This window comes from Ruditapes philippinarum, unplaced genomic scaffold (genome assembly GCF_026571515.1).
Source record: "Ruditapes philippinarum isolate M1 unplaced genomic scaffold, ASM2657151v2 ctg333_1_1_1_1, whole genome shotgun sequence".
Taxonomy (NCBI): Eukaryota; Metazoa; Mollusca; class Bivalvia; order Venerida; family Veneridae; genus Ruditapes; species Ruditapes philippinarum.
In genome coordinates this window covers 279,765-306,869 of record NW_026864795.1, presented here as the reverse complement: position 1 = coordinate 306,869, position 27,105 = coordinate 279,765, and the positions used below count along the sequence as shown (strand labels likewise).

The 27,105-nt window shown below is 34.5% G+C and overlaps 2 protein-coding genes across 3 annotated transcripts; both read right to left on the bottom strand.

The window, feature by feature from the left end:
* LOC132726826 (uncharacterized) lies at positions 1 to 27,105 on the bottom strand. Of its 2 annotated transcripts, none has more exons than XM_060712206.1 (4): positions 26,495 to 27,105; positions 23,509 to 23,732; positions 22,629 to 22,735; positions 1 to 164 (listed from the first exon to the last, which is right to left on the bottom strand). In XM_060712206.1, exons 1-4 carry the CDS (start codon positions 26,790 to 26,792, stop codon positions 5 to 7), a joined length of 789 nt encoding a protein of 262 aa, XP_060568189.1. In that variant the 5' UTR covers positions 26,793 to 27,105; the 3' UTR covers positions 1 to 4. The 2 variants fall into 2 exon arrangements, with proteins under 2 accessions (XP_060568189.1, XP_060568188.1); XM_060712205.1 differs by lacking the exon at positions 1 to 164 and adding an exon at positions 20,345 to 20,863 and having other exon boundaries at positions 26,495 to 27,103.
* Positions 14,028 to 14,944, bottom strand: LOC132726824 (uncharacterized). The gene is made up of 2 exons (XM_060712201.1): positions 14,800 to 14,944; positions 14,028 to 14,614 (listed from the first exon to the last, which is right to left on the bottom strand). The coding sequence occupies exon 2, from the start codon at positions 14,592 to 14,594 to the stop codon at positions 14,028 to 14,030; it is 567 nt and encodes a 188-aa protein (XP_060568184.1). The 5' UTR covers positions 14,595 to 14,614; positions 14,800 to 14,944.

The window sequence follows — 27,105 nt, the reverse complement described above, 5'->3', positions numbered from 1 at the left end:
TCAATTATAAAAGTACGACGACATGAGACTTTTCATAAAGAAGATCATATGATAGATCTGATAAATACAAACTTGTTTGGGATCTTGGATATAAAACGGTTTCTCTGTCGCCTGTAGCTCCTCCAAAAATAACTATTTGCTCATCAACAACATTTGCCAAAGCTCTGAAAACGATACATGGTTATAAAACTATACTGGTATTTTCATATGTACTAAATAACTTTAGTGTTTCTTATATTTGTCAAAACATCAGATCGATTAGTTTAAGATAGGAAACCAGAAAATTTTACATGTCTGCCTGTTTCTTCTCTGAATGTTTTTACTGGGGGAAAAATTTTGCACAGTGCTTAACAGAGGGTTGAGGGGAGGACCATGGTACAAGTATACGTTATCATTGGGCACGTGTAACTGTGTTAATGCTTTACCATACTTGACTGGAAGTTTGTCTATGTTTTTTATTGTTGTTTCTGTTTATCTCGTTTGTATTATTGTATGATGTAATAGCATAATACAGTAATTCAAATATTTACCCTAGAATGATATGATCCCCCCATTCACCGTCCTCACTGATACGGAGTAGTAGCTTTCCAGTCTTCCTCCCATTCGGGGTGGCAGCGAAGCATCGAGCAAAGAGGTTCCCAACTCGTTCCCAATATCAATATGAAAATTAAAATATGACCTGACATATTAACAAAAAGGCATTTATCTTTAACTAACTTTTATGGACAAACTTCTGGGCATCTTTGGCATGTAAATGTTTAACAAGAGAACCGCACAACAATCAAAATGTAAGCAGACCTCAGTTTAGCTCATCTAAAATAAATTTTGTAACATCTCAAGTTACATAGCATTATACTGGTTCTGCGTACGGGTTTAAGGAAACGTTTAGTTTCTAACGGCAAACTGTAAATTATCATTTATAGACGTATCGAAGACGCGTATGGCGGTGGCTCGGAATTTATACTAATTATTCGTTCGTTTGAAAAAGTGCATGACATAATATCCTAGTTGATAACGTACATTTAAGTTTTTTTTACATCGATGGTATGAAAAAAAATGATATAAAGGATATTCAAAGTTTTTTCTATGCAAATACACTGATTTATTTTCATCGAGTGGTATGAAAATAAAATGATTTACATGAGTGGCGGGTACACGAGTAATATATGGTAAATTTCATAGCACAGATGAGAAATAAATCATGTATTTATAGAAAAAAACTTAAATTTTTCTGTTTATTAAATGTACATTTTTCTCTTTTTTTGCGATAAATTGAAAACATTCCCTTAAAGTTTTGTGGTACTGTAAGAATTTAAAAAGAAAGTAGTCCGGGCAGACAACTAGTGAAAATACGGAAAATATGTTTCACTGCTAGTGAAAAGTCAATTTTTACAGTGGAGAAAGACGGAAAATGAAAAGGGAGCGCATTTCTTGAGATCGAATTCAATAAGTCGAGATTTTTATATCTCTCACTTATGAAAGTCACGGTGAAAAAACTGAATTCTGTGAGAAAGTTATGAATATATATGAATAATGAAGTGGCGGTAGCCACTGAGCTGAAATATGGATCAATTTTCATTATCTCAAGAAATATTTTCTGTTTATTATATACTTTTTTGTCTCTCTTTTTTCAATAAGCGACATTTGAAATAGCTACCGGCCTTGAAATTTTTTTGTTTGACTCATTTAGAAGAAAGTAAGTCGGCAAGACACCAATGAATAATAAGAAACTATGTTCATTGCAGAGAAAAAATTTACACTGAAAAAATACGGGAAAAATGAAATACGCATCATCAATATCCAATTTTCATTTATTAGGTTCATGTATTATAAATTATCATGTTATAATACATAAATATAACTCTCAATTTCTAGACTGCTTTACTAGCATACAATATAATGATGTTGATAAGTTTATTTTAGCTTGTATACCGTAATGTTGCTGGATACCTCCTCAATAGTTTCACGGCAAGACTGCCTTAATGTGGGTGTGGTGTTGAAACTAATAGTTCACCCTGTCACATCGGAGTTGATCAAACAATCAGCCAAACAAAAATTACAAGGGGTCCGGAATAACACATCATTTTGGAACTTAAACCTTTTATCTTTTCGGATCTTTATCTCGGCATCGATGGTATCAAGCTTTTTCAATACGTAGAATCGTTTGAAAATTTTTTGTCACCAGTGCGCTTTGAATAATATACTGTTCATAATGGAAAAAATACAAACTTTACAAAAAATTCAACAGTAACAAAAACATAATTTCGAAGAGAAAACTTACTATCTCAGGCTTATGTCAGTCCTAAATTCTTGCAGATAGGTATACCAATATTCAGCAAAAGGATAGATTCCTCGTGACCCACCCGTGTGCCCGTCACGCGTTTTTTAATTATAGTGACTCGGCTGGCGCATATGGGTGACTCGTGGAATGGGTCGACCACCCGAGTCTCGTTGGATCGAGTCACGGGTGTATGGAAATTAACACATTGGCACGTTAAAGAGAATCAGAAAGCTGCTGGATCGGGGCATCTTGTTCCCTGCATCTTCTACACTGTCCTTCAAAATCTAAAATGACAATAATACACTTTTGGAGGACTCGGTGCCATATGAGCAACCAGTGAGTTATAAAAACTACATGCACGATTGCCCCAGTACAAAACATAACTACAAGCATGACAACAAGCCAGAAAATGGTTTTTCTTATACGCACTGGGCAGACGTAGGAGAAGGGAACGGCAACGGGAAGCGGAATTTACACGGTTTGAGCTGGGTATGAGGTTTTAATACTGTGAATAGCGCGATGCAATTTTTTCTTTATTAATCGACAGAAGTCCTTATTCAGTCTCGGATTCAAATGAGTCCTCGTGCTAATGAAATAATACTTACTGAAACAAAATGTAAAAATGCTGAGAAACAACCCTATATTGGGATAAAATCGACGAATACAAAAATAATCTAATTAAAATAAGGAATCAATTTTCGAAGCAGTGTCAATTTTTGGATCAACTGTAAAATGCCGGAAATATACCAATCTATCACGTTCTTAAAACTTTATTCAAAACAGATATTTATATCGAGATGGTCATAAAAAAATATCGTGTGGTATAAAAGGTTATATTTTCCTTTGTGTTTTTTTAACGTAATCGCATTTTACAAAGTGGCAATTCTAACTAACCTTTTTAAAGTGGTTTGTTTCAAATCAATACCGTACATTAGTGCAGAAAATTTATATTCCATGTAAAGAAGTAAAGTTTATTCTAAAATACATTGTAAAGTGCATCACCGAATTGTGTTTCTAATATGATTTGTTATCTTTTTCACTAACAATTAAGGCAATTCAATTTTAATTCTAGCGGATAATTCTATAACTCTTTACTTTTATTAAAGTAATTATCAAAGCAGCGACAAAGCGCGCGATGCGCAGGCTGGTGCCTGGATCATGCTGGGTCGCAAACCATTATGTTGGTTTTGTCGTGACGCGGCTTCCAAATAAAATTACGAATATAACATACAATTGTGTTAACCATTATCTAATGAGTTATTTATTTTTCCCGCATACATCTTTCAGAATTACGGCCGGCCCCATTGTTGTCCGCTGGCTGGATAAGCTACATATTTTTCTCTTTTTTATCGTGATGAGCTTTTCTCTTATTGTTAATCAATTCTAAGATTTCACATCGCTTGCGAACTTATCAATTCGTGTTGATCAATGTGATTTTAAATAAGAATGATATTCAATGTACTTCTCAAATCAATTCACAACGATTAATTCTTCTTACTTTTGAAAGCCTTAAGTTCAAGGTTGTTCAACCAATGTCCATTTTGTATGATTTTCAGGCGATGTCTGTAACTTGTGTAATGTCCAGTATTATTCAACAACAAGGTCTCTGCAAAATATATCACTTTATAATGACTAGAAATAACTGTCACTAATCCATAATGAAAGCCATTGTTTAACATTTATGACTAGTGCTATAAAAATCTCCCCATAGAAAATCTAGATGTATTGCCTTGGTAGGTAGGAACTTCAGCTTGGGAAAAAATAATGTATTTTGTTGCAAACCAAATTGAAATTGAAAGAAAACTTCAGTGTTTTTTACAGTAACATTAATGACAATAGCATTCATTCCCGCAAAATTGTGGTAAAATATTTTACACGGTTCACTCCAGACTATAAATAGACAGAAAAATGTTGTTGACTTAAATTTACGCCAAGACCTTAAAGTATTTTTTAGTTCAACTGCATCATTTTTTAAATTTTAATTTTCTTTTCTCTTAAAGTTTATGGCATTGTCTAAAGTGTAAAATACAACTTGTAAAATGATATCAGAATTTATCTTGATTATTCCATATAAACATCACTGAATGAAGATTTTGCAAAACTTGGTAATGGATAAGAGTACTGTAATAAAGTTTAAGCTTTTATGATAAATTCCCTTCCTATCTACATGATGATTTTCAAAAGCTATCCTCTGTTCAAAGTTATCAGATAAAGAATAGTTCCAGTAATTTTATGTTCATAAAGTTCATAATAGAATGGATGCCAGTACTTTTTATTACAATTGTACAGACTTTTTGAATTATTTACCAGGTTCAATCAAGGAGACCAAAAACTATATGCCCTTTAAGAAGGAAGTAAAAACATTATTGTTTTTAAAGAATGAATATTTATCTGTCCTGTACTGTCACGTTCATTTCCTACCTGACTAAATCAAACCTATATCAATTCCATTCATATACATTCAACAAATCCTAGCGGCTACTGATTACACTGGCTGGCTCTCCATTACTTTGCATTACTATAATGGCTTTGGTCTCCTTCTTGAAAAGATGGCAACAAAGGCTTGTTGTTGAATCGACTCAAAACTACCTAAAATAGCTATGTCCTCGTGAAGGGTTTAACAGGAAAGTAAGGTAGATAAATTCAAAAGGCTCATTATGCCTCAGAAATGGTTTTAATTATGTTTCTCAAAAGGTTTTTATTTTGGTATACTTTAATAGGCTCCAAAAAATTACCATTGGCTAATTATCTCATCAAATTTTTTTCATGTTTTATTTTTTGCAGTTTGTACAGTTACAGTGATTTAGTATTTTGTATGGAAGTCAAAATACTACTTTGTTTACATTTTGCTACTTTTCTGACACAATATTTACATTTATCGCTAATTTCTTAGGGTGGCAAGCATCTAATTTGCTCAGAAATCATAATTTAAATGCTATTAAATTCATTTAGTTCCGCCTCGTCACTTATATAATTACATTTATTTAATTCCGTCTCGTCCGCGTGACGTTTTGTTGGCCTTTTACATATTATTGCTATTAGAAAGTTTAATTTTGACTATATGTCTATATGAAAGCTCCTGAAAACGTCTTTAGCATTTAAAGATTCATGTTTCACTCCATTTATGCACCAATTTGAAATGTAAATCATCGATTAGGGTAGAAGCCCTATATTGAAAATTTTTAGGGTTTTTTTTATAAAGTCAAATAAGAAAAAAAATGTAACAGCGCAGAAAAAAACACACATTCCTGGACTGATAACTAAAAAAATAGGATGGTGACCCTCAAATGTGTTTCAATTATGGTTCTTTTTAATCGTGCAAAGTTTTAAAAAAAGAATTGCACCAGTTTAAATTTTCCATTGAATACATCGTGAAAATACTAAAATCACCATCTTATTTTTTAAAAAAATTGTGATTTAAAGAAAAAAAAATTAATTTCAACCATTTTTTAAGATGATTTAATCATTATATATAATCAGAATAGTAAATTCTATCGAAGGTAGAAAAACATACTATATAACAATTGTATAACTTTTACTTCTTTGATATCTTTAAGTATGTTGTAAGCCATACTTTTTTCGGTCGCGATTAAATTATAACACATAAATTAATGAAAAAGCAATAACGTGTGGTTGATTTGTTGTGTTTCTAAGTAATTGGGGAATTATATTAAAAGTCTTTTTAAAGTTTCATTGATCTTTTTATTTTGTTTTCCATCACGGTTACACTTGATTAACAACCTGCATACAAAAACAATGTTCCAAAAATAATAGTTTTTAGTTCCTAACATCTAATCGAACTAAAGGTGTGACAACACTAATTTTGATGTTAACAGACTCTACCATCTACATCTAGGAATATAACACTCCCCGCCCCCCCCGCTGAAAACCAAGAACAATAACCAATTTTTCCAATCAGTGGGTAGATTCTGATGACACATCGCAATTAGGCATACAGAAAATGTACAAGCAGTCGTTCAAAAACATAGATGAGTGATACGAATTGAAAAGCCAAAAATAAAAATATTGCAGAAATGAGAAAATGAATGTCATCTGACATGTCAGCCATAAACAAACATACTGGCAGACATCTCAACGACTAACCTTTACTCATTAGCAAATGTTAGATCCAAAGTTAATATTTTTGTCAAGATTATATCATGTAGAAAGATGCAAGACTAGATACTGACTAGACCAATAGAGATATAACTAGACTAAAGTGAAACTCTGACACAAATCTTTCACTGAGAACAATAATAAACTACAATGGCTAACTTTAATGCAAAGACGGTTTATGTGTAACATGGAACATCTTTTTGGCAAAGCCAATAATTGATTTTAGAAATTATCATATGGAACGCTTGTTTACAATCTTGAGTGATTAAACATTGGCAAATATAAACATCATATCAAAAGACAAAACTTGATAGCAACTGTGTAAGCTAAGTATTATTCCCCAAACTTAAGTTAACTTGAGACTGAACAATAAATTCTATTAATACATTTGTCTCATGAAATTTTGCATGGAAAATACAACGGTAAGTCTCAGAAAACATGAAACTTGGTATATTTGAAACCATGTAATACTCAGCAATTGCTTAGAATAAGTAAAGTCTGTAGTCTAACTTCCATTTTATCAAACAGATGCAACAAACATTTTGCATCTACCACAACTAACACAATTCAAACAATAATATTTGCTAATTACAATACAATTTGCATAAGAGATATACTTTGTAGTTTCAAGAACTTGTATATCTAGTCTATTATAGCGCAAACAATATTTGAATGTAATGCAAACACTGTGAAGTTTGGTAAAATCAAAGGGAAACAAAATGTTGAGGGCTTTAAGTGCAATGAAGAATTCAAATTGAAAGAAACTTCCCAAGAGTTTCCTTCTTGGTAATCCCATTAGAACAAATCAATCAAAATACCTGTAAGATCAGAATACAAACATCACAATTAAGTTACATAACATGAATCATCACAACAGAAAATGTCAGAATACAGTTTAGGTGAAAATGTGAACTAATTCAAACATTAAGACTGCAATAAAAATGATCATTTCCAACAACGAGGGAAAAAAACATTTTCAAAACCATCTTATTAAATTTACAAAATAAACTGCAAATCGATGTTCTCAAGTATTTAATACTGTAGGTAGGAATACATTTTGAATGATGGTACAAAATCTAAAAGGTTAACTGTTTTGGTACTGAAAGCACTTTGGCAAAAAGAGCATCAGAGTTTTAATAGCATCAACAATAGTATTAATTGATTGAGAAATATGGATCAAAATTAATGGCAATGAGAATATGGCATATCATGGTAAGGAAATATGACATGCATCATGGCGAACTTGAAAAATTATGACATATAAACATCATCAATGCAGCTTAAAGGTTAGAGTAGTCCATGATGAGTAGAATTGACCCCATATTGATTTGAAGTCACTGGGTCAAGAGGTCAAGGTAAGGACTTTGACTTCAAAAAGTTTGTTTCCGCCAATCATTTAAGAACCTTTAACCCACAGTCTTTCATAGTCTGGGCATGGTGGTTGATGCATGATCCATCTAGGTGACCCCTATTGATTTTGAAGTCACTGGGTCTAATAGGTCAAGGTCAAGGGGTCCTTTGACTTTAAAATAGCTTGTCAGTCTCAATTGCTTAAGAATGCGTTTGGTCAACAGTCTTGATAGACATATTTTGGTATTAACGGTGTGATGACTAGTAGTACACCCCTTTTGAGTTTTTAGGTGACTGTCAAAGGTCAGAGGTCAACAGGGGATTTACTATAATAACGCTTGTCTGCTCAAATGCTTAAGAATGCCTGTCCGCATTGTATTGATTTTGACATTTTCACTTTTGAAGCATGTAGAGTACATAACTTAGCAATGCACTGGCTTAGTAACCTCAGATTTGGCAGGGAATTTGTCCTTGAGCTCTAAATGGCCACTGCTTATTCTTTCAAAATGGTATGTTAGGCTATTCACGCCATGACAGTGGCAGTTCTAGTTATTACAGGTGCACTATAACAGTATAAGTTTGTCCTGTCTGAAAAACAGGATCCTTCAAAAATGAAAAAAAATTAGAAATATATTCATGAAACTTGAGGACGCATTCATAGATGGGATTATAGAGATTATACACATTGTTTAATTTTGTGCCTATTTTGAGAAATAATGTTGCTATGGCAACAAATAGCATTGTTATATTGCAGAGGCTGGTAATATTTTAAATCATATAACATGTTTAGGAAGTAAGAACTTTCACTAATTGAAATACTATCATTAATCATAAATAATTGAATTTTTAATAGATTTTCAATCATTGAATTCAATTACATGTACTAGGTTTATGTCAATGTATAAAACAAAATTTTTTTTTTCAGTAACATACCTGTATGAATTTGACATACAACATGACTGTGGCAGCATTGGGGGTTATTCCCTCCACCATTTTATTTGATAACTCATTCTGTGTCATTATCATTAGCAGATTTCAAAATTTCGTGTAATATAACAGGTAGAATTTTCATCTTTATTTTGCAATGAAATAAGAATTATTCCATACCACACGGTTTTTAGTAAAAGGCCCATTATTTCAAAAAGATGCTTTATTTGTATATCACAAAAGCTTTTGTTTTTGTGTGTCCTTTCTAAATTTTCACAGAAGAAACTTACTGGTAAATTACTTGAAACATAGTTTGCTTCTGCTGTTCCTTGTAACTGTAATGTATCAATTTTTAAGACAAGAAAAGTATAGCTAATGTGTGTGAAATTTTTTATCTACAAGCTTATCACATGTTCAATGTAATTATTTTAAAGGATATTGGGGCTTTATATTTTCTATGTGGTTACATTCTGTTAATATTATATTATTACATATTGGTACATATGTATTTTGTTGAGAGAAATATGTTTTGGTTACCATTATCACACAAGAATGTGTTAAATGTGTTGTAAATCATAAGATAAAATTTTTGTTACTTAGAATTATATATAATTAATTTTGTGATGTATAATGTTTGTATTGTTTGTTAAATTTGATAAAAAGGTGCAGTAAATTGTGTTATGATAGTTGTTTTGTGCCTATTTTATAACCATGCTTTATCCAATTCCATACATTTGTACTTTTGTGAACATTATGTGTGTGCATATAGCAATCTTTGCATATAAGTGTATATGACATGTTTGATAAAATGATAGCATGCACTGCTTAAATGACATCACTCTCTCTTTTTTTAGCTCACCTGTCACAAAGTGACAGGGTGAGCTTTTGTGATCGTTTTTCGTCCGGCGTCCGTCCGTTGTCCGTCCGTCGTCCGTAAACTTTTACTTTAAATGACATCTCCTCATAAACCACTGAGCCAATTTCATCCAAACTTCACAGGAATGTTCCTTTGGTGGTCACCTTTAAAAATTGTTCAAAGAATTTAATTCCATGCAGAACTCTGGTTGCCATGGCAACCGATAGAAAAAACTTAAAATATCTTCTTTTAAAAAACCCAAAGAGGTAGAGCTTAGATATTTGGCATGAAACATCTTCTAATGGGTGTCTATAAAGTTTGTTCAAATAAAAGCCCTAGGGTCAAAATTGGCCCTGCCCCGGGGGTCATTGATTTTCCCTAAATGCATATAGTAAAAATTTATAAAATCTTCTTTTAAATAACCCAAAGAGCTAGAGCTAAGATATTTAGCATGAAACATCTTCTAATGAGTGTTTATCAAGTTTGTTCAAATAAAAGCCCTTGGGTCAAAATTGGCCCCGCCCCAAGGGGTCATTGATTTTCCCTTTATGCATATAGTAAAAACTTATAAAATCTTCTTTTAAAGAACCCAAAGAGCTAGAGCTAAAATATTTAGCATGAAACATGTTCTAATGGGTGTCTATTAAATTTGTTCAAATAAGAGCCATGGGGTCAAAATTGGCCCTGCCCCGGGGGTCATTGATTTTCCTTATATGTGTAAAGCAAATACTTTACTTTAAAAAAAAATCTTCTTTTAAAAAACCCAAAGAGGTAGAGCTTAGATATTTGGCATGAAACATGTTCTAGTGAGTGTCTATCAAGTTTGTTCCAATAAAAGCCCTGGGGTCCAAATTGGCCCTGCCCGGGGATCATTGATTTTATTTATGTGTAAAGCAAAAACTTAAAAAATCTTCTTTGAAAAAACCCAAATAGCTAGAGTTAAGATATTAAGCATGAAACATCTTCCAGTTAGTGTCTTCAAAGTTTGTTCAAATAAAAGCCCTAGGGTCAAAATTGGCCCTGCCCCGGGGGACATTGATTTTCCTTATATGTGTATAACAAAAACTTAAAAATCTGCTTTGAAAAAACCAAAATAGCTAGAGTTAAGATATTAAGCATGAAACATCTTCTAGTGAGTGTCTTTAAAGCTTGTTCAAATAAAAGCCCTGGGGTCAAAACTGGCCCCGCCCTAGGGGTGTCATTGCTTTTAACTATATGAGTATAGTTAAAACTTAAACAATCTTTTTTTTTAAAAAAATCAATGAGCTAGACCTTAGATGTTTAGCATAAAACATCTTCTAATGGGTGTCTACCAAGTTTGTTCAAGTAAAAGCCCTGGGGTTTAAACTGGCCTCGCTCTGGGGCCTTTATACAGGTGAGCGACTTCAGGGCCATCATGGCCCTCTTGTTAAAATCCAGGACCCCTCCTGCAACTGTTTTGCTCATTGAAGGCACAAAGTCCCCACAGGGTCAAATTTGACCCATCAATAAGAGAGTCATTAAGTTTATGTATACTTGTATATGAAAACATGTAAAAAAAAATTTTGATGGAATAAACAATGCCCAAAGAACAGATATAAATCAAGATTTCTACAAAAGTTTGAAGGCTTGTCCGAGGATTAAAATTGCTCACACAGGGGAGTGTACTTACGAGTTGGTCATATATATGTTAACACAATTGCTGTTTGAGTTTGTCTTCTGGATGATGATATTTTATCATTTATTAGTACACATGACCACCATAAAGTTAGCTATCCAGCTAACTTACGGAACGTCGGTGGTTCTACTCAGGTGCCCGTTCGTGCCTGAAATAATGCACGGAAGGACACCTGAGGTCTTCCTCCACCAGTAAAGCTGGAACGTCGTCAAATGACCTATACTGTGTCGGTGTGACGTAAAACCCAAACAAACAAACCATGAAGTCAGGACGCGTTTCCTGCAAATTCCATTTTACTATGCCAAAAGTCACAGCAGGGGATTACACTTAGTATATTTCTCTTCTTGTTTCCCCTGAGCGCAGTTAGGGTATGTGTCTGTATTTTCTGCATACTTGATAGGATTTTAAATAAGTAGTTTATATGACCATAAGTAGATGTGTTGCTTGCAATATCAAGAGTCAATGTCATAGCAAGGTATTGAACTAAATGCATTTCTCATTTACATAATGTATTCTCAGACGCGGCTCATTTGGTTAACAGATGTCATATCTGACGTCATATGACGTGTTGCATTACTTTTTCATGCCGTGCAAATATCGTGTAATCGACTATCCCATCTGTTTAATTGGGGATAACGTATTACCTTTCATATAACATGCAATGCCGCCATCGTTTTATACATGTAAAACTGCTACTCGTATACAACTGTTTCATGCTACATGTACAACTGTTACTGTACATATATAATTATGAGAATAATACTCAAGTCATATATAGTCAACACATTTTGTATTTATAATACATTCCGGCATTGTATTCAGTACATGTATAATAACTTCTTAGTTCTTCTAGATCTTTCAGAAACGGTCAAAAGAAATAAAAGTTATACATATATGCTACAAACAAATTAATACATTAACAAGCATATGTTTGTTTACATAATTATGTAAACGTGTAATATCATATTCTTGAATGTTTAATATCTTCAGTCATCAGTTCGAATGCTCATGCGTGGGGAAAATTCAATGTGATGTCACGATAGCAAATATTGCTACGGCACTATATACATCATGTAACATATAGATCATTTATATTTGTTCAAAGAATGGTATATACAGAGAAGCATGCATTTAGATATCCTTTCATATAATATATTGTAAGTTAATGTAAAAGAGCTACCAGAATGAACCAGATACTGTTAAATTTCATCGCGATCTACTAGTATTTCTGGTAATGATCAAAACAATGAATCCATGACGTGATAATTAATTATTTCGTTTTACGGTATTGTTGAGCTTCTTATTTGGTTGTTTCATGTCGTATATAGATGTACCTACAAGTTATACATTTTAAATAATTTCTCCGTCACAGTGTTCAATTCAATAATATTGCTCTTTGGATCATTGTTTCTTGTTTGATTACTTTTTTAGATACCTGTTTTGGATTCTTTGATATGTTTTGGCCCCGTCTAAGGCAAGCTGCATGATGTCAATATTTCTCAAAGACAAAGCCGTTCCTAGACTTTCTGCAATTAACACGAATGTCGGCATCATTTCTCGAAATTCTTCCACGAAGAGGTGTCTACATGTATTAAATAGATTTACATACAACGAATGTAACAATGTGAGACTTGTTGTAGACATTGTCGCCCCCACAACACTCATCCCTCTGCTTGTAAAGTCACGTCTGACCAATTTCGATCCAATATCCGGAAGAATAAGGGAATCTCCTGCTAAATCTCTATATCTTTTCAGGTAAAACTTTATACATTTGATGAAAGTTGTTAAGCTAACAACTTGTTTTAATATGTCAAAAACATCCAATGCAAATTGCAAGTCGCCGTTACAGATGCTAAAACACTCTGGAACCATTGTATCAGGTAAATCAGCGCAACATTCCGGACCCAACACGTCAGACACACTAACACACATGTATCCTTTACACAGCTCTGTTGTCAAATTGGTTTTATGTTGAATGTCAACATACAATCCAAAACAACATAACTGTCTTATGCTAACCCCCCTGACTACGTCGACAGCCAGTCCAACGCCATCTGCATTTAAACTTTTCCCATTTGTTTCTAAAATATCCTGAACGACCAGTAAGGCAAGTTGGTAGTTCCCTTCGCAAATAAGATCTTTACAGAACTGTGAGTCCTTCTGAAATGAATTACGTGGAGGTCTGCTTATGTTTTGCCTACTCTGTGAATAAAAGCTGATATTCTCAATCATATCTTCAACAAAAGTTTCTATATTTGACGAAAGATCCGTGTACTGATCAAGTAGGAGATACACTAGAACAAATGGCTGCATTCTTGCACTTTCTAGCCTCTCAAAGCACTCGTCAGTTGTTTTCCGAGGAATGGACTCCAGTAAATTCTTTTCAGGCATGAAATAATGTGGAAGATGCCGAGTCTTCATGCAAATTGAAATTTTTTTCAATAGCAGAAATATGCATTCGACTGGCTCTGACTTCCACACTGACATTGTGATATTCTCACAGGCGTAAAAGAAAACGCTTTTGACAACTGAAGCTGGTAGTACAATGTCTTTCAAAATCATGTCAACTAGCGTGTTGTATACCAGAAAACACTGCCTTTGTTCAGATGAAAGAATACGGGATATTTCCTTTTCAGCAGCGGCGAATGAGTAACACCATGTATGGTCCACTGACGGTCCTAGATAAACGGCAGGATCATCAAGTTATATTGACATTCTGGCAAATGAGGTCACTGGAAATAATATTGACAACCTTTTCTGTAATCGGATTTTTACTGCTTGTTTACTCTGGAACCCGACAGTTTCGTGACGATACGCCATTTCATTGAAGGTATCTGGGCCTAGGGAACATCGGAAGCTAACACAAAATGCATGTCGATGTTCAGTTGGAACAATCCCGGTGGAAACAGTGTGCTATCGGAGTCATGGCATGTATCATTCGTTTGTAAAAATATGCGTCCCCCAATGGAAGATACTGTTTGTCCGCGCCATAACTTCGGTTCACACGGAGATAGTTTGAGATGACCAGCAGTCATTTGTTCTGTTCTAGCAAACAACAAATCGACCGATTTAGAATTGGTCATTTGTGTCACTATATCGGTGTCATGAGGAATTTCGAAAATTGTCAGGCTGGCTTTTAGAGTATCTTTTTCATTTTCTTTTTCATGATCTGGATTCTTAGCATAACCTGTCTGTTTGCTTTTATACGGGACCATTTTGCAAATGAATGATCCAAAATTCTCAGTGTGATATCCATTCTCCTCAATGAGAAGCTGTGACAAGCTGTCAGCAACAGGTGATAAATGAGATTGTATAAGGTTATTCTTGATCATGTATCGCAATATAATATTAAAGCGCTGCACGGGAAACTGTATCATAGATTTATCTCTAAGTGCTGTCTTTCTCATTATTTCTCCATTCTGCAAACCTTCAATGAATAGAATGACATCGCATTATTAGACATGTCAAATCAAACCATTCTAAAGTTAAAAATGCTTAACTCAAAATTTGCATTTGTACATGTTAGGTTAGAATTCGATCCAATTTATCGCGAGATTTAAATTATCGCGGGTTTAAAAAAAGAAAACGTTTGTATTGAAAACATGTTTATACCATTCAGCAGGGTTTGTTGCCAATTCTTTGGTCGTAGACTAATGTAATGACTGTCACTAACATGACCAACAAAGATGGGGTTATATTCATTTGTCTTGTCTTGTCCTGAAGACGAAACCTCATGTTTCCCTGTAAGTTTATTTATTCATTTTTTTAGATAATTCAATTATACATTTTTATACATTTCCGAATCATTAAGTTTTATATCACATGGTTATGGATGGCATAAGAGTTATTTTTCTGGTCCTTAGGGATCATTGATTCCAGCACTTAAAAGTGTTAAAAATTGAGTACCGTTTAAGCCGGGGCGTAATGGATGTTGCACTTTTTCATTATCCCTCATGTACTCGTACAGACCCAATCGAACCGAGTCTGCAATTTTCATGTTATTTTGCTAATTTTGATGCTTCCGAGGATCACTTTTTTCAGATATTTACTATAAGTGAATTCATCTACGTGTTGTTATATGAAAGGAAAACTAAAGGATATTACAAGAAATCATTGTAAAGGTTGGTATGCAAAACTTGTGACGAACAACAACAACATCATAATAAGCTTTTGTACAGCATCACACTTTTATTCGTTATTTCTAATGTAACATCGACACATTCGGGTAGTGTTGAATCTGAACTTACATCATCATTTTGGGTGACATGGAACCAAGTAGTGATAACCCATCTGTGGATAGTATTCATTCGCTTTCTAGAACATTCCACGATAATAAGTCTCACTTGAACTTTGAAGTGATAAACTTTCAGAGTATTCGCAATAAGGAAACAGAGTTATACAATATTATAGCTAGTAAAGCGCCGGATGTTATCTTAGACACTGAAACGAATTTGAATAGTGAAGATCTGAGTGCTGAACTTTTGCCAACAAATATTCCATCTATTGACAAATATCAAATATTCAGGAAAGATGGTGGTGTTATTATAATGGTTAGACCTGGTTTACAAGCTGAGGAATGTTCAGATCTAGACTCTGCCTGTGAAATAAAATGGACTAAAATCAAAATTGACAAAAATGAACAAGTTTTAGTTGGATCTTTCTATCGAGAACCAAAGGCTACTTTAGAAACTTTGGATGAACTTGAAAATTCACTTTTAAAAGCGAAGTGCACTTCTCCATACAAAAATATGAAGACATTCCTAGGGGGTGATTTCAACCTCGGAGATGTGGACTGGGATAAAGGGTGTACATTGCCAAACGCTAGGGATAAGACTTTTGTGATAAATTAATCGATATAACTTCAAATTGTTAGAACCCCTACACGTAAGGGTATGATTTTAGACTTATTCTTTACGAGCCATCCAACACTTGTACAGCGACACGTAGTCGGACCGCCTATCGGGCTTAGTGACCATGATATCTTATCCGTAACAACATTTATAAAGCCGGTTATCAACAAACTACCGCCGAGAACTGTGTTCAATTATAGAAAAGCCGACTGGCCGAAAATTAAAGATCGTGCGCGAGTTTCTGCGTAATATACATTACAACAATAAACTGGAACAATTTTAAACAAGTGATATTAGAATCAATGGAACATTACATACCGAAGAAAACTGTAAAATGGAAATCGGATATACCGTGGTTATCAAAGAACATCAAACGTCTTATTAAGAAAAAAACGTTACATATATAACATTGCAAGAAAAAGTAAAAGCGCAAGTGACTATAAAAAATTTAGTGACCTTCGCAAAATTGTAAGGAATAAACTACATACTTCCTACTACAATTATATTAGTAATCTTCTTGATCCAGAAAATGATAAATCTTCGAAATCCTTTTGGAAATATATAAAGTCACGTAAGCAAGACAGTGTGAAGATTGGAACATTGAAAAACAACGGTCAAATCGCCGGATCCGCTAGTCATAAGGCAGAAATGCTGAAAAACCAATTTTGTTCAGTATTTACGAAAGAATTTTTGGACAATCTACCAAATAAAGGAACTTCGCCATACCGCTCGATGCCCAAGATAAACGTTACATTAAATAGTGTTGTTAAGTGTATTAACAGACTTAATCATAAGAAAGCCTCTGGACCAGATAAAATACCTATCATAGTCTTGAAAGAATGTGTAACTGAAATAGCACCAACTATTCAGTCTTTATTCCAACAGTCAATTGATAAACCTGAAGTACCATTGGACTGGAAAAACGCTAACATTGTACCAATTTTCAAAAAAGGCGACAGAACCAAAAAAATAGATAAATACAGAATCCCTAAAGAAAGCCCAACACGGCCAAATTGAAAATGTTGCAGGCTGGGTTTGATTGAGCCTGTTCATGGACGGTACTGGAAAGTGCAAGTTACCGTCCACGCCCCCTAGCACCGGCTTAAGCAGAATTCAACATTTAAACATGAAATAGTAAAATTTTGAATTTAGAAACATCCGCAGATGTGTTCATACGGCAGTTATCATGGAACCTTCAATATGACACTTCCTTGCCATTCCATGAAAAGCGGCGTATGGTCCCCAAGTAATAAAAAGCGTGTTCCCTAAACGAGAAAACAATGGGCGGAACTAAATAAAATGGAATTTTGAAAGGGGATCAGAGGTTATGAAGCCTGCGTATCACAGATAAGACGTCAAAAGACAAATTTTTAAAAAGGAGGCAGCATATCAACATTATTCAAGTAGGAATATTGGAACCACCCAACTAGAAAATGCCGAAAAGTTGAAACTAAAAATACCACAAGCACAACAATAATGTCGTGCTGAACGATCTTCAAGGATCGAAAATATAACATCATTGATTAAATGTACGGGGCGGGGAGACTTTTTACAGCCGCCACACGGCACAAATAACACGGATATGATCATAAAATAGATAAATACAGAATCCCTAAAGAAAGCCCAACACGGCAAAATTGAAAATGTTGCAGGCTCGGTTTGATTGAGCCTGTTCATGGACGGTACTGGAAAGTGCAAGTTACCGTCCACGCCCCCTAGCACCGGCTTAAGCAGAATTCAACATTTAAACATGAAATAGTAAAATTTTTAATTTAGAAACATCCGCAGATGTGTTCATACGGCGGTTATCATGGAACCTTCAATATGACACTTCCGTGCCAAACCATCGAACTACCGCCCTGTAAGTTTAACCGCAGTTGTTTCTAAAATGATTGAACTCATAATAGTTTCGCAAGTAATGAACCGTTTAGACAGCCAGAACATTCTTCACGAAAACCAACATGGGTTTAGGGCTAAACGCTCGTGTGAATCTCAACTTTGATTATCTACAGATGACATTGCTCGTAGTGTTAATCTTGGTCACCAGGTTGATATGGCGGTGCTTGACTTTTCTAAGGCTTTCGATAAAGTGTCACATCAGAGACTCTTTGTGAAAATGCAATATTATGGTATACGTAATGAAACCAATTTGTGGATTAATGAATTCCTTAACGAGTGGTAGTAGACGGCGAATCATCAAGACCGTCACTGGTAACATCGGGCGTGCCTCAGGGAACCGTGCTTGGTCCTGCATTGTTTTTACTATATATTAACGACATCGCTTCGGATATTATATAAGTCATCAATTCGCCTATTTGCTGACGTGTAATTTATAGACCCATACTCAACAGTGAAGATCACAATATTTTACAAAAAGACTTGGACACTTTAGTTGATTGGAGTTATATCTGGCAAATGGAACGTCGATAAAAGTGCGACCATGTCAATAACAAATAAACGTAACTAATCTGTGTTTGACTACAAAATGAAAAATCAATCACTACATGTTGTTAAAAACCATCCATATCTTGAGTTGAACTAGCAGATACTCTGAAATATAACTTACACATCGATTCAATCACAGCAAAAGCTTCTAGAACTCTTGGTTTTATCAAGATGAACTTAAAACACTGTCCGACCACGGTAAAAGAAAGAGCTGATCAAACTTTGGTTCGACCTAAACTGGAATATGCGTCGCCAATTTGGAATCCTCAACAACTCAACAACTTAATACATCAAAGAAAATCGAACAAATACAACGGAACGCGGCAAGATTCGTTATAAATAAGCCATACAACCGTAATAATCCGTCTAGCGTAACATCAATGCTACACGAACTAAAATGGCCAACACTTGAACAACGTCGTCAGTGTGCGGACTTAATTCTCATGTATAAAGTGTTAAATAACCTGGTGGCTGTACCAGTTGAATACCATCCACAACTGTCAACAAAATACACACATTCGGTAAAGTTCGTCACTTACCACTGCAGACTTAATGCGTACAAACATTCATTCTTTCCAAGAACTGTGCCTTATTGGAACAACCTACCACTACAACCTACAACTTTTTTACTTGGGGACCATAAGCCGCTTTTCATGGAATGGCACTAGCGTGTCACATTGAAGGTTCCATGTTAACCGCCATATGAACACATCTGCGGATGTTTCAAAATTCTAAATTTTACCAGTTCATGTTAAATGTTGAATTCTGCTTAAGCCGAGGCTAGGGGCGTGGACGGTAGTTTGCACTTGACAGTACCGTCCATGAACAGGCTCAATCAAACCGAGCCTGCAACATTTTCAATTTTGCCGTGTTGGGCTTTCTTTAGGGATTCTTATTTCTCTCTATTTTATCGCCACATCAGCGTTGTTTGTGCCGTGTGGAGGCCGTAAAAAGTCGCCCCGTACATTCAATCAGGGATGTTATATTTCCGATCCTTAAAGATCGTTCAGCACGACATAATTGTTGTGTTTGTGTTATTTTAGTTCTTTCTATTCGGCATCTTTCTTGTTGGGTGGTTCCAGTATTCCTACCTTGAATACTGTTGAATCACCCTAAGGATATGTGGCCTGCTTTTTAAATTTGTCTTTTGACGTCATATCTGTGATATGCAGGCTTCATAACCTCAGATCCCCTTTCAAAATTCCATTTTATTTAGTTCCGCCCATTGTTTTCTCGTTTGGGGCACATGCATTTTTTTTACTTGGAGACCATATGCCGCTTTTCATGGAATGGCACTAGCGTGTCACATTGAAGGTTCCATGATAACCGCCATATGAACACATCTGCGGATGTTTCAAAATTCTAAATTTTACCAGTTCATGTTAAATGTTGAATTCTGCTTAAGCCGGTGCTAGGGGGGTGGACGGTAGTTTTCACTTGACAGTACCGTCCATGAACAGGCTCAATCAAACCGAGCCTGCAACATTTTCAATTTGGCCGTGTTGGGCTTTCTTTAGGGATTCTTATTTCACTCTCTACCAGCTAACATCACAACTGAGGACAACCTGGACAGTTTTAAGACTGCTGTCCAGTCTTACGTCGTATTGGTGTAAATAGGTAAACATCGTGTATAGTGTACATACATGTTTGGATTTTACTTCACGTCACGATTCACATTATTTTAACTCGAACGCCTGGTGCCGCGCATGGGGGACAGGTTTTAGCTCACGTTTTTAATGGAGCACATTTCACATCAACACTCGTCGCTAATGTCTGCACAGCGGATTTACAGACATGACCAACTTAGAAGTAGAAGTAGAAACAATATAAACAACAAAAATATATGAGACTGATTACGATTAGTCTTTTTACAAGAAACTTCATTCATATTTGTCTGAGCGATCATATTATTTGTATATTGTCAACGAAATTCAGTTTTGTTGTATTAATATATCAAAGTTTCATCATCGAAACACATCACAGTCCTTATTTGAATCTTATATACATCACAGTCCTTATTTGAATCTAACATAAAGATCTGAAAAAGTGGTTTTCTCTCGGAAGCAAAAAAACAACATCCATATAACATGAAAACTGCAGACTCGGTTTGATTGAAGCTGTTCAAGAGAGATAATTTTTAAGTGCAACATCTCTCACGACTGGAGCGGCATTCAATGATTCCAAAGGACAAAAGGCGATATATTAATCGTGATTAACTCAATTATAAAAGTACGACGACATGAGACTTTTCATAAAGAAGATCACAATATAGATCTGATAAATACAAACTTGTCAGGGATCTTGGATAGAAAACGGTTTCTCTGTCGCCTGTAGCTCCTCCAAAAATGACTATTTGCTCATCAACAACATTTGTCAAAGCTCTGAAAACGATACATGGTTATAAAACTATACTTATTTCATATGTATAAATATTTCAGTGTTTCTATATTATTTCAACAACATCATGATCGATAAGTTAAGATAGGAAACAGAAAATTTTATGTCTTACTTCGCCTGTTCTCTATGCTGTTTTTTTACTGGGGAAAATTTGTGCTTACAATAAAATGTTCGGTAGTCATGGTACCAGTTTACGTCATCATTGGGCACGTGTAACTGTGTTAATGCTTTACCATACTTGACTGGAAGTTTGTCTATGTTTTAATGCCACCGCAGCATCTGCGATGCGGTGGCATATAGCGATTCACCTGTGTGTGTGTGTGTGTGTGTGCGTGCGTGCGTGCGTGCGTGCGTGCGTGTGTGTGTGTGTGTGTGTGGATTATATAGTGAACTTAAAAAATCTTCTTGTGAAAAACCACTAGTCCATTTTCAACCAAACTTGGCAGGATTGATCCTTGGGTAAAGAGCTTCCAAAGAATTTAATTCCATGCAGAAATCTGGTTGCCATGGCAACCAAAAAGAATTATAAGAAATAAATTTAAAAAATCTTTCTTGTTAAAGACCCAAAAGGCTTATTAGAGCTTAGATATTTTTGCATAAGCATTGTCTGGTAGACCTCTACCAAGTATTGTTCAAATTATAGCCCTGGGGTCAAAATCGGCCCCCCCCGGGGGTCACTGATTTTCCACGTATATTTTATACTTATAGTAAAAAACTTAAATACCTTCTTTAAAGACCCATAAGCCTAGAGCTTAGATATTTTTGCATAAGGCATTGTCTGGTAGGACCCTTACCAAGATTGTTCAAATTATAGCCCTGGGGTCAAAATCAGCCCCGCCCGGGGTCATTGATTTTTCACTATATGTACATATAGTAAAAACTTAAAATACCTTACTGTAAAGACCCAAAAGGGCCTAGAGGCTTAGATATTTTGCATAAGGCATTGTTGGTAGACCTTTACCCGATTGTTCAAATTATAGCCCTGGGGTCAAAATCGGCCCCGCCCCGGGGGTTCATTGATTTTCCTTATATTTAACATGTAAAAACTTATTAGTCTGAAAACTTAAAAAAAAATTCTTCTAAGCAATTGACAAATGCCTTGAAAGGTTAGATATTTTGCATGAAACATTGTGAAGTCGAACCTCTAGCAAGATTGTTCAAATAATAGCCCTGGGGTCAAAAATGTCCCCGCCCCGGGGTCATTGATTTTCAATATATACATATAGTAAAAAAAATATTATTGTCTGAAGGAACAAGGCTTAGAGCTTTAATATTTGTTAAATGATATCATCTATAGGTACTCTACCAAAGTTGTTCAAATTTTGCCTCTAGTGTCAAAATTAAAAGTGAACTTTGATATCAGCTGACCTAGATTTTGACAAAGTGTATTACATGTTGTCTTTTGATGCAGTCATGAAATTTAGGCTGTGTGAAATAGGACCTTCACCACCAAATTCACTAGACTCAAGTGCATTGATATATTCCTACTCCGATCTTTTATTGGATTAACAATAGATTCAACCACTAATCTGGTAATAAGAATTAGATAGGTCAGGGATCTATGCATTATGACAATCTTCAATTGTAAAGAAACAAAAAAAATCTGTTCCTACGCTACTATTTAGTGTTGTATTAATGCGGTGGAATAGCATTTTTCTCAAATGCAATCTTGTTTTATTGTTGTTTCTGTTTATCTCGCTTGTATTATTGTATGATGTAATAGCATGATACAGTAATTCAAATATTTACCCTAGAATGATATGATCCCCCCATTCACCGTCCTCACTGATACGGAGTAGGTAGCTTTCCCAGTCTTCTCCATCGCTAAGGAACATCGATAACGAGGTTCCATCGTCCTTTAATCAAATGAAAATCTTAAAATATTGACCTGACATTCAAACATTATCTTTAAACTAACTTTTGGACACTTTCTGCATTTTGCATTAAATGTTAACAAGAGAACGGCACAACAATCAAAATGTAAGCAGACTCAGTTTTAGCTTCATCTAAAATAAATTTTGTACATCTCAAGTTACCATACATTATATTTCCTGCTACGGGTTTAAGGAAACGTTTAGTTTCTAAAGGCAAACTAAGCAAATTACTCATTTATACCCGTATAAAGTTTGGCCGGAATTTATATAATTTTCGTTCGTTTGAAATACATGTACATAATATCCTGTTGATTAGTACATTAAAGTTTTTTTCATCGAGTGGTATGAAAATAAATATTCATGAGTGGCGGTAGCCACGAGTGAAATATGATAATTTTCATATCTCAAGAAAAAATACTTAAATTTTCTGTTTATTATATACATATTTCTCTCTCTTTTTTCACATTACAATTTGAAATACTACCCCTTAATTTTTTTGTTTTGACTCAATTTAGAAGAAAGTAGTCCGGCAAGACACCAATGAAAATACAGAAACTATGTTTCATTGCAGTGAAAAAAAATTTTACAGTGAAAATACGGAAAAATGAAAATACGCATCATCAATATTTTTCAATATTTCATTTATAGGTATATAATTACCATGTATATACAAAATATACTCTCAATTTCTAGACGGCTTTACTAGCATACAATATCATGATTTTGATAAGTTATTTAGCTTGACTTGTACGTACTGTTGCTGGATACCTCCTCAGATAGTTCACGGCAGACTGCCTTAATGTGTGTGGTGTGAAACTAAAGTCACCCTGGACACGGAGTTGATCAACAATAGCCGAGAACAAACAATTACCGTCCGGATACACATCATGTGGAACTAAACCTTTATCTTCGATCTTATCTCTCATCTGATGTATCAAGCTTTCAAATAACGTAGATGTTTGAAATTTGTCACCAGGCGCTTGATAAATATACATGTATAATGGTAAAAAATATCACTTACAAAAAATTAAAGTAACAAAAACATTAATTTCGAAGAGAAAACTTATATCTCAGCTATGTCCAGTCTAAATTCTTGGATAAAAACTGGGCAGATAGGTATACATATTCAGCAAAGATAGATTCTCGTGACCACGTGGTGTCGCACGTTTTTAATTATGTGTGACTCGGGGCGCATATGTGTGACTCGTGCAATGTCGACCCCAGTCTCTTGGATCGAGGTCACGTATATGGAAGTTTCAATACTTGGCACGTTTAAGAATCAGGAAAAGCTTCTGGCACCGGGGCATCTTTCTGTATCCTGCACTGTCCTCCAATATCTAAAGTGACTAATACTCGCCCATATGGTCAACTGGTGGCAAGTATAAATAAACTACACACGACGGCCCCAGTACAAAACATTACAAAGCATGACACAACGTGGTTTCTTTATACGCACTGCAGATAACGGATCGCGGAATTACATTTTAAGATGTGTAGTTTTATACTAGAATAGCGCTCATGCACCTTTTTTCTTTTCTTTTTCTCAACAGAAGCTCACATGCAGTCTCGGGTTTAAATACGTCCTCCTGGTAATGAAATATTACTTAAACAAAATGTAAAAATGCTGAGAAACATAGAGGATATTTGTTTGTTTGTGTGAAAGATGAAATTTTATTTCATCGAGTGGGCTTTAAAAACAGTATTGAGAATACTGTTTTTAAAGTTCACGAGATGAAATAAAATTACATCTTACACAATAAACAAACAAATTTTCTTTTTATTTTATGCTTAAAAACAAGTTAAAACGTAATTTCCATAATATAAACGTTAATATTAAAATCTGTTTTCCCCATTGAGAGCCCCATTTAGTCGGAATTTCTCATTAAAAACAAGAAGTCTTGAGCTGAAAAATAAGTCCGACAATCAACGTTAAATGACGGTGATATTATTCATTTTATTAAAAAAATATGAATGATCGCTTGTTTTAATAATAAAAACAAACAATTCTTGTAGGAGAAAAAGTCCAACCATCCATCCATATTTCTGTTACTTACTGCGAATTTATATTAGACCTGGCTTTGTAAAATGTAAACGGTAGCCATTTTTTAAAGTTGTGTATTTCACGGGAGGAAAATAATTGTGTATGATTCAGAGGGATATCATTTGGATTTGTTAGTCATACACCTTTTTAAAAGAAAGAAAACTTATTTTAGGATTGTAACAGACAAAAAATAAGTGTTGACAGATGGGAAAACATTTAAAACAGCTAGGAAAATGGAAAACTTGGAATCTGGCTCAGGAACGCTGGGTTGTTTTACTTATTCTTCGAGTGATGGCTGTCATTGCTTTTCAATTTTTCATAAAGCATACGGCAGTTATTGCTCGTAGGATACTTTAATATGCCCAGATGTCATCAAGAGCAGCGTTGCATGTGGAAGGAATGTATTTTTCAGACTGTAAAAATGAAACAAAAAAATTTAGAGACGAAATTTGGTGATTGGAATTTGAATGAATAGAAGTGAGTTTTCTTCTTTTTATTATTTTTGACATTTAAGTTATTTATCAATGTCAGCTTTGCTTTTTCTTTAAACAGCCTGACATGGTCAGAATTGTCAGCCAAAATAAAATTGAGGTACCACATGGGGAAAATCTTAAAAAAGTAGTTTCGTCATTGAAAAGTGTGAAATTATATTTTGATAATTTTCACTGAAATTATCAAATATAATTTTCACGGATAAATCAGTAATCCACTGAAAAGCATAAAATCAAACCCTATATTGGGATAAAATCGACGAATACAAAAATAATTTAATTAAAATAAGGAATCAATTTTCGAAGCAGTGTCTAATTTTGGATCGACTGTAAAATGCCGAAAATATACCAATCTATCACGTTCTTAAAACTTTATTCAAAATAGATATTTATATCGAGATGTGCATAAAAAATATGAGTGGTATAAAAGGTTATATTTTTCCTTCGTGTTATTTAAACGTAATGCATTGACCATGCAACAACTAGTTTAAGGGGTTTGTCCAAATCAATACCTACATTAGTGCAAGAATATATTTATATTCCATGTAAAGTAAAGTTATTAAAATCATTGTAAAGTGCATCACCATTGTGTTTCTAATAAGAATTTTTATCTTTTTTCACTTAACAATTAAGGCAATTAATTTTAATTCTACCGGACAATTCTATAACTCTTACTGTTTTAAGTCATATCCAAAGCAGGCACTTAATAAAATACAGGACAGGATTGCTAAGACATATGTTCAACTGGTACACAATTGAGCCGCGTCACGACAAAACCAACATAGTGCGTTTGCGACCAGCATGGATCCAGACCAGCCTGGATGATGTTCACTATCAGTTTCTCTACTTGTAATAGGGTTGGTAAGCGAACAGCATGGATCCTGATCAGACTGCGCGGATGCGCAGGCTGGTCTGGATCAATGCTTGTCGCAAACGCACTATGTTGGTTTTGTCATGGCGCGGCTCATATATACAATTGTTTCATAAGCAGTATGGCCAGTCTCTCATAAGAAAATATTTAACAAAAGTTTATCAGCCAGTCTCTCATGGTAACAACGAAAAAAGTTAGGCCGTGAAATGTTATATTTCACAAAAGTTAATCAGCCAGATCAAATATAATCAAATATATATATCGCATTTTAATTAGTTGTATCGCATACTCTAAAACAAACACTATAGTAATGCTCTAATCTGTCAAATATTACTTACCGTGTTTCGGCAAAAATGGTTTTCTACACTTTTTTAGGAAACCTCGTTGGTTTTTATATTCTTCTTGTCGAGACTTTTTCACCGGAAGTAAGCATAATAAATCCTGTTCTTCTAGCGTCCACCCAGCTGTTAGACAGTCTCGTCCTATCTCAGTTTGTATAAAAGTATCGTCAGTTTTATTGACTTCATTTGTTAATTCTCCCTTCTTCTCATTCTTCACATCTTCTATATCACCTGTTTCCTCGTCCCCGACACATTTATTATGCTTTGGTGTTACTGAAATTGTTTTATTTTCCATCTCTATTCCCCTAAGATCATTCCTTAATAAAAAATACGAGTGTCTTCATTTTGGCTTCTAAAATGAGACTGCCTGAATGAACAAGTGGATTTTATCTTTAACAATTGATTCATTGTCAAAACTATAGTATTCGAGAACCTTCCTTAGTAAATAGATTTTCCTTGATTATGTCCTGATAGCTTTTATCTTCCTCAAAATAGTTATGTCTTAAGTTCATCTCAATTACCGCCATTTAACTAGGAAGTTAATTAACTGCAGCCAGTTTCTACATCATTTTCTATGAAATGATACTTTATAACATTAGTAATTGCTC

Coding starts and splice junctions, on each gene's coding strand:
- LOC132726826 (XM_060712206.1), bottom strand. CDS start 26,792: ATGGAAAATAAAACAATTTCAGTAACACCAAAGCATAATAAATGTGTC. Junction 23,733..26,494: donor ACCATTTTTGCCGAAACACG/GTAAGTAATATT, acceptor ATATTTATCAAG/CGCCTGGTGACAAATTTCAA. Junction 22,736..23,508: donor TGAGGAGGTATCCAGCAACA/GTACGTACAAGT, acceptor ATTTGATTAAAG/GACGATGGAACCTCGTTATC.
- LOC132726824 (XM_060712201.1), bottom strand. CDS start 14,594: ATGAGAAAGACAGCACTTAGAGATAAATCTATGATACAGTTTCCCGTG.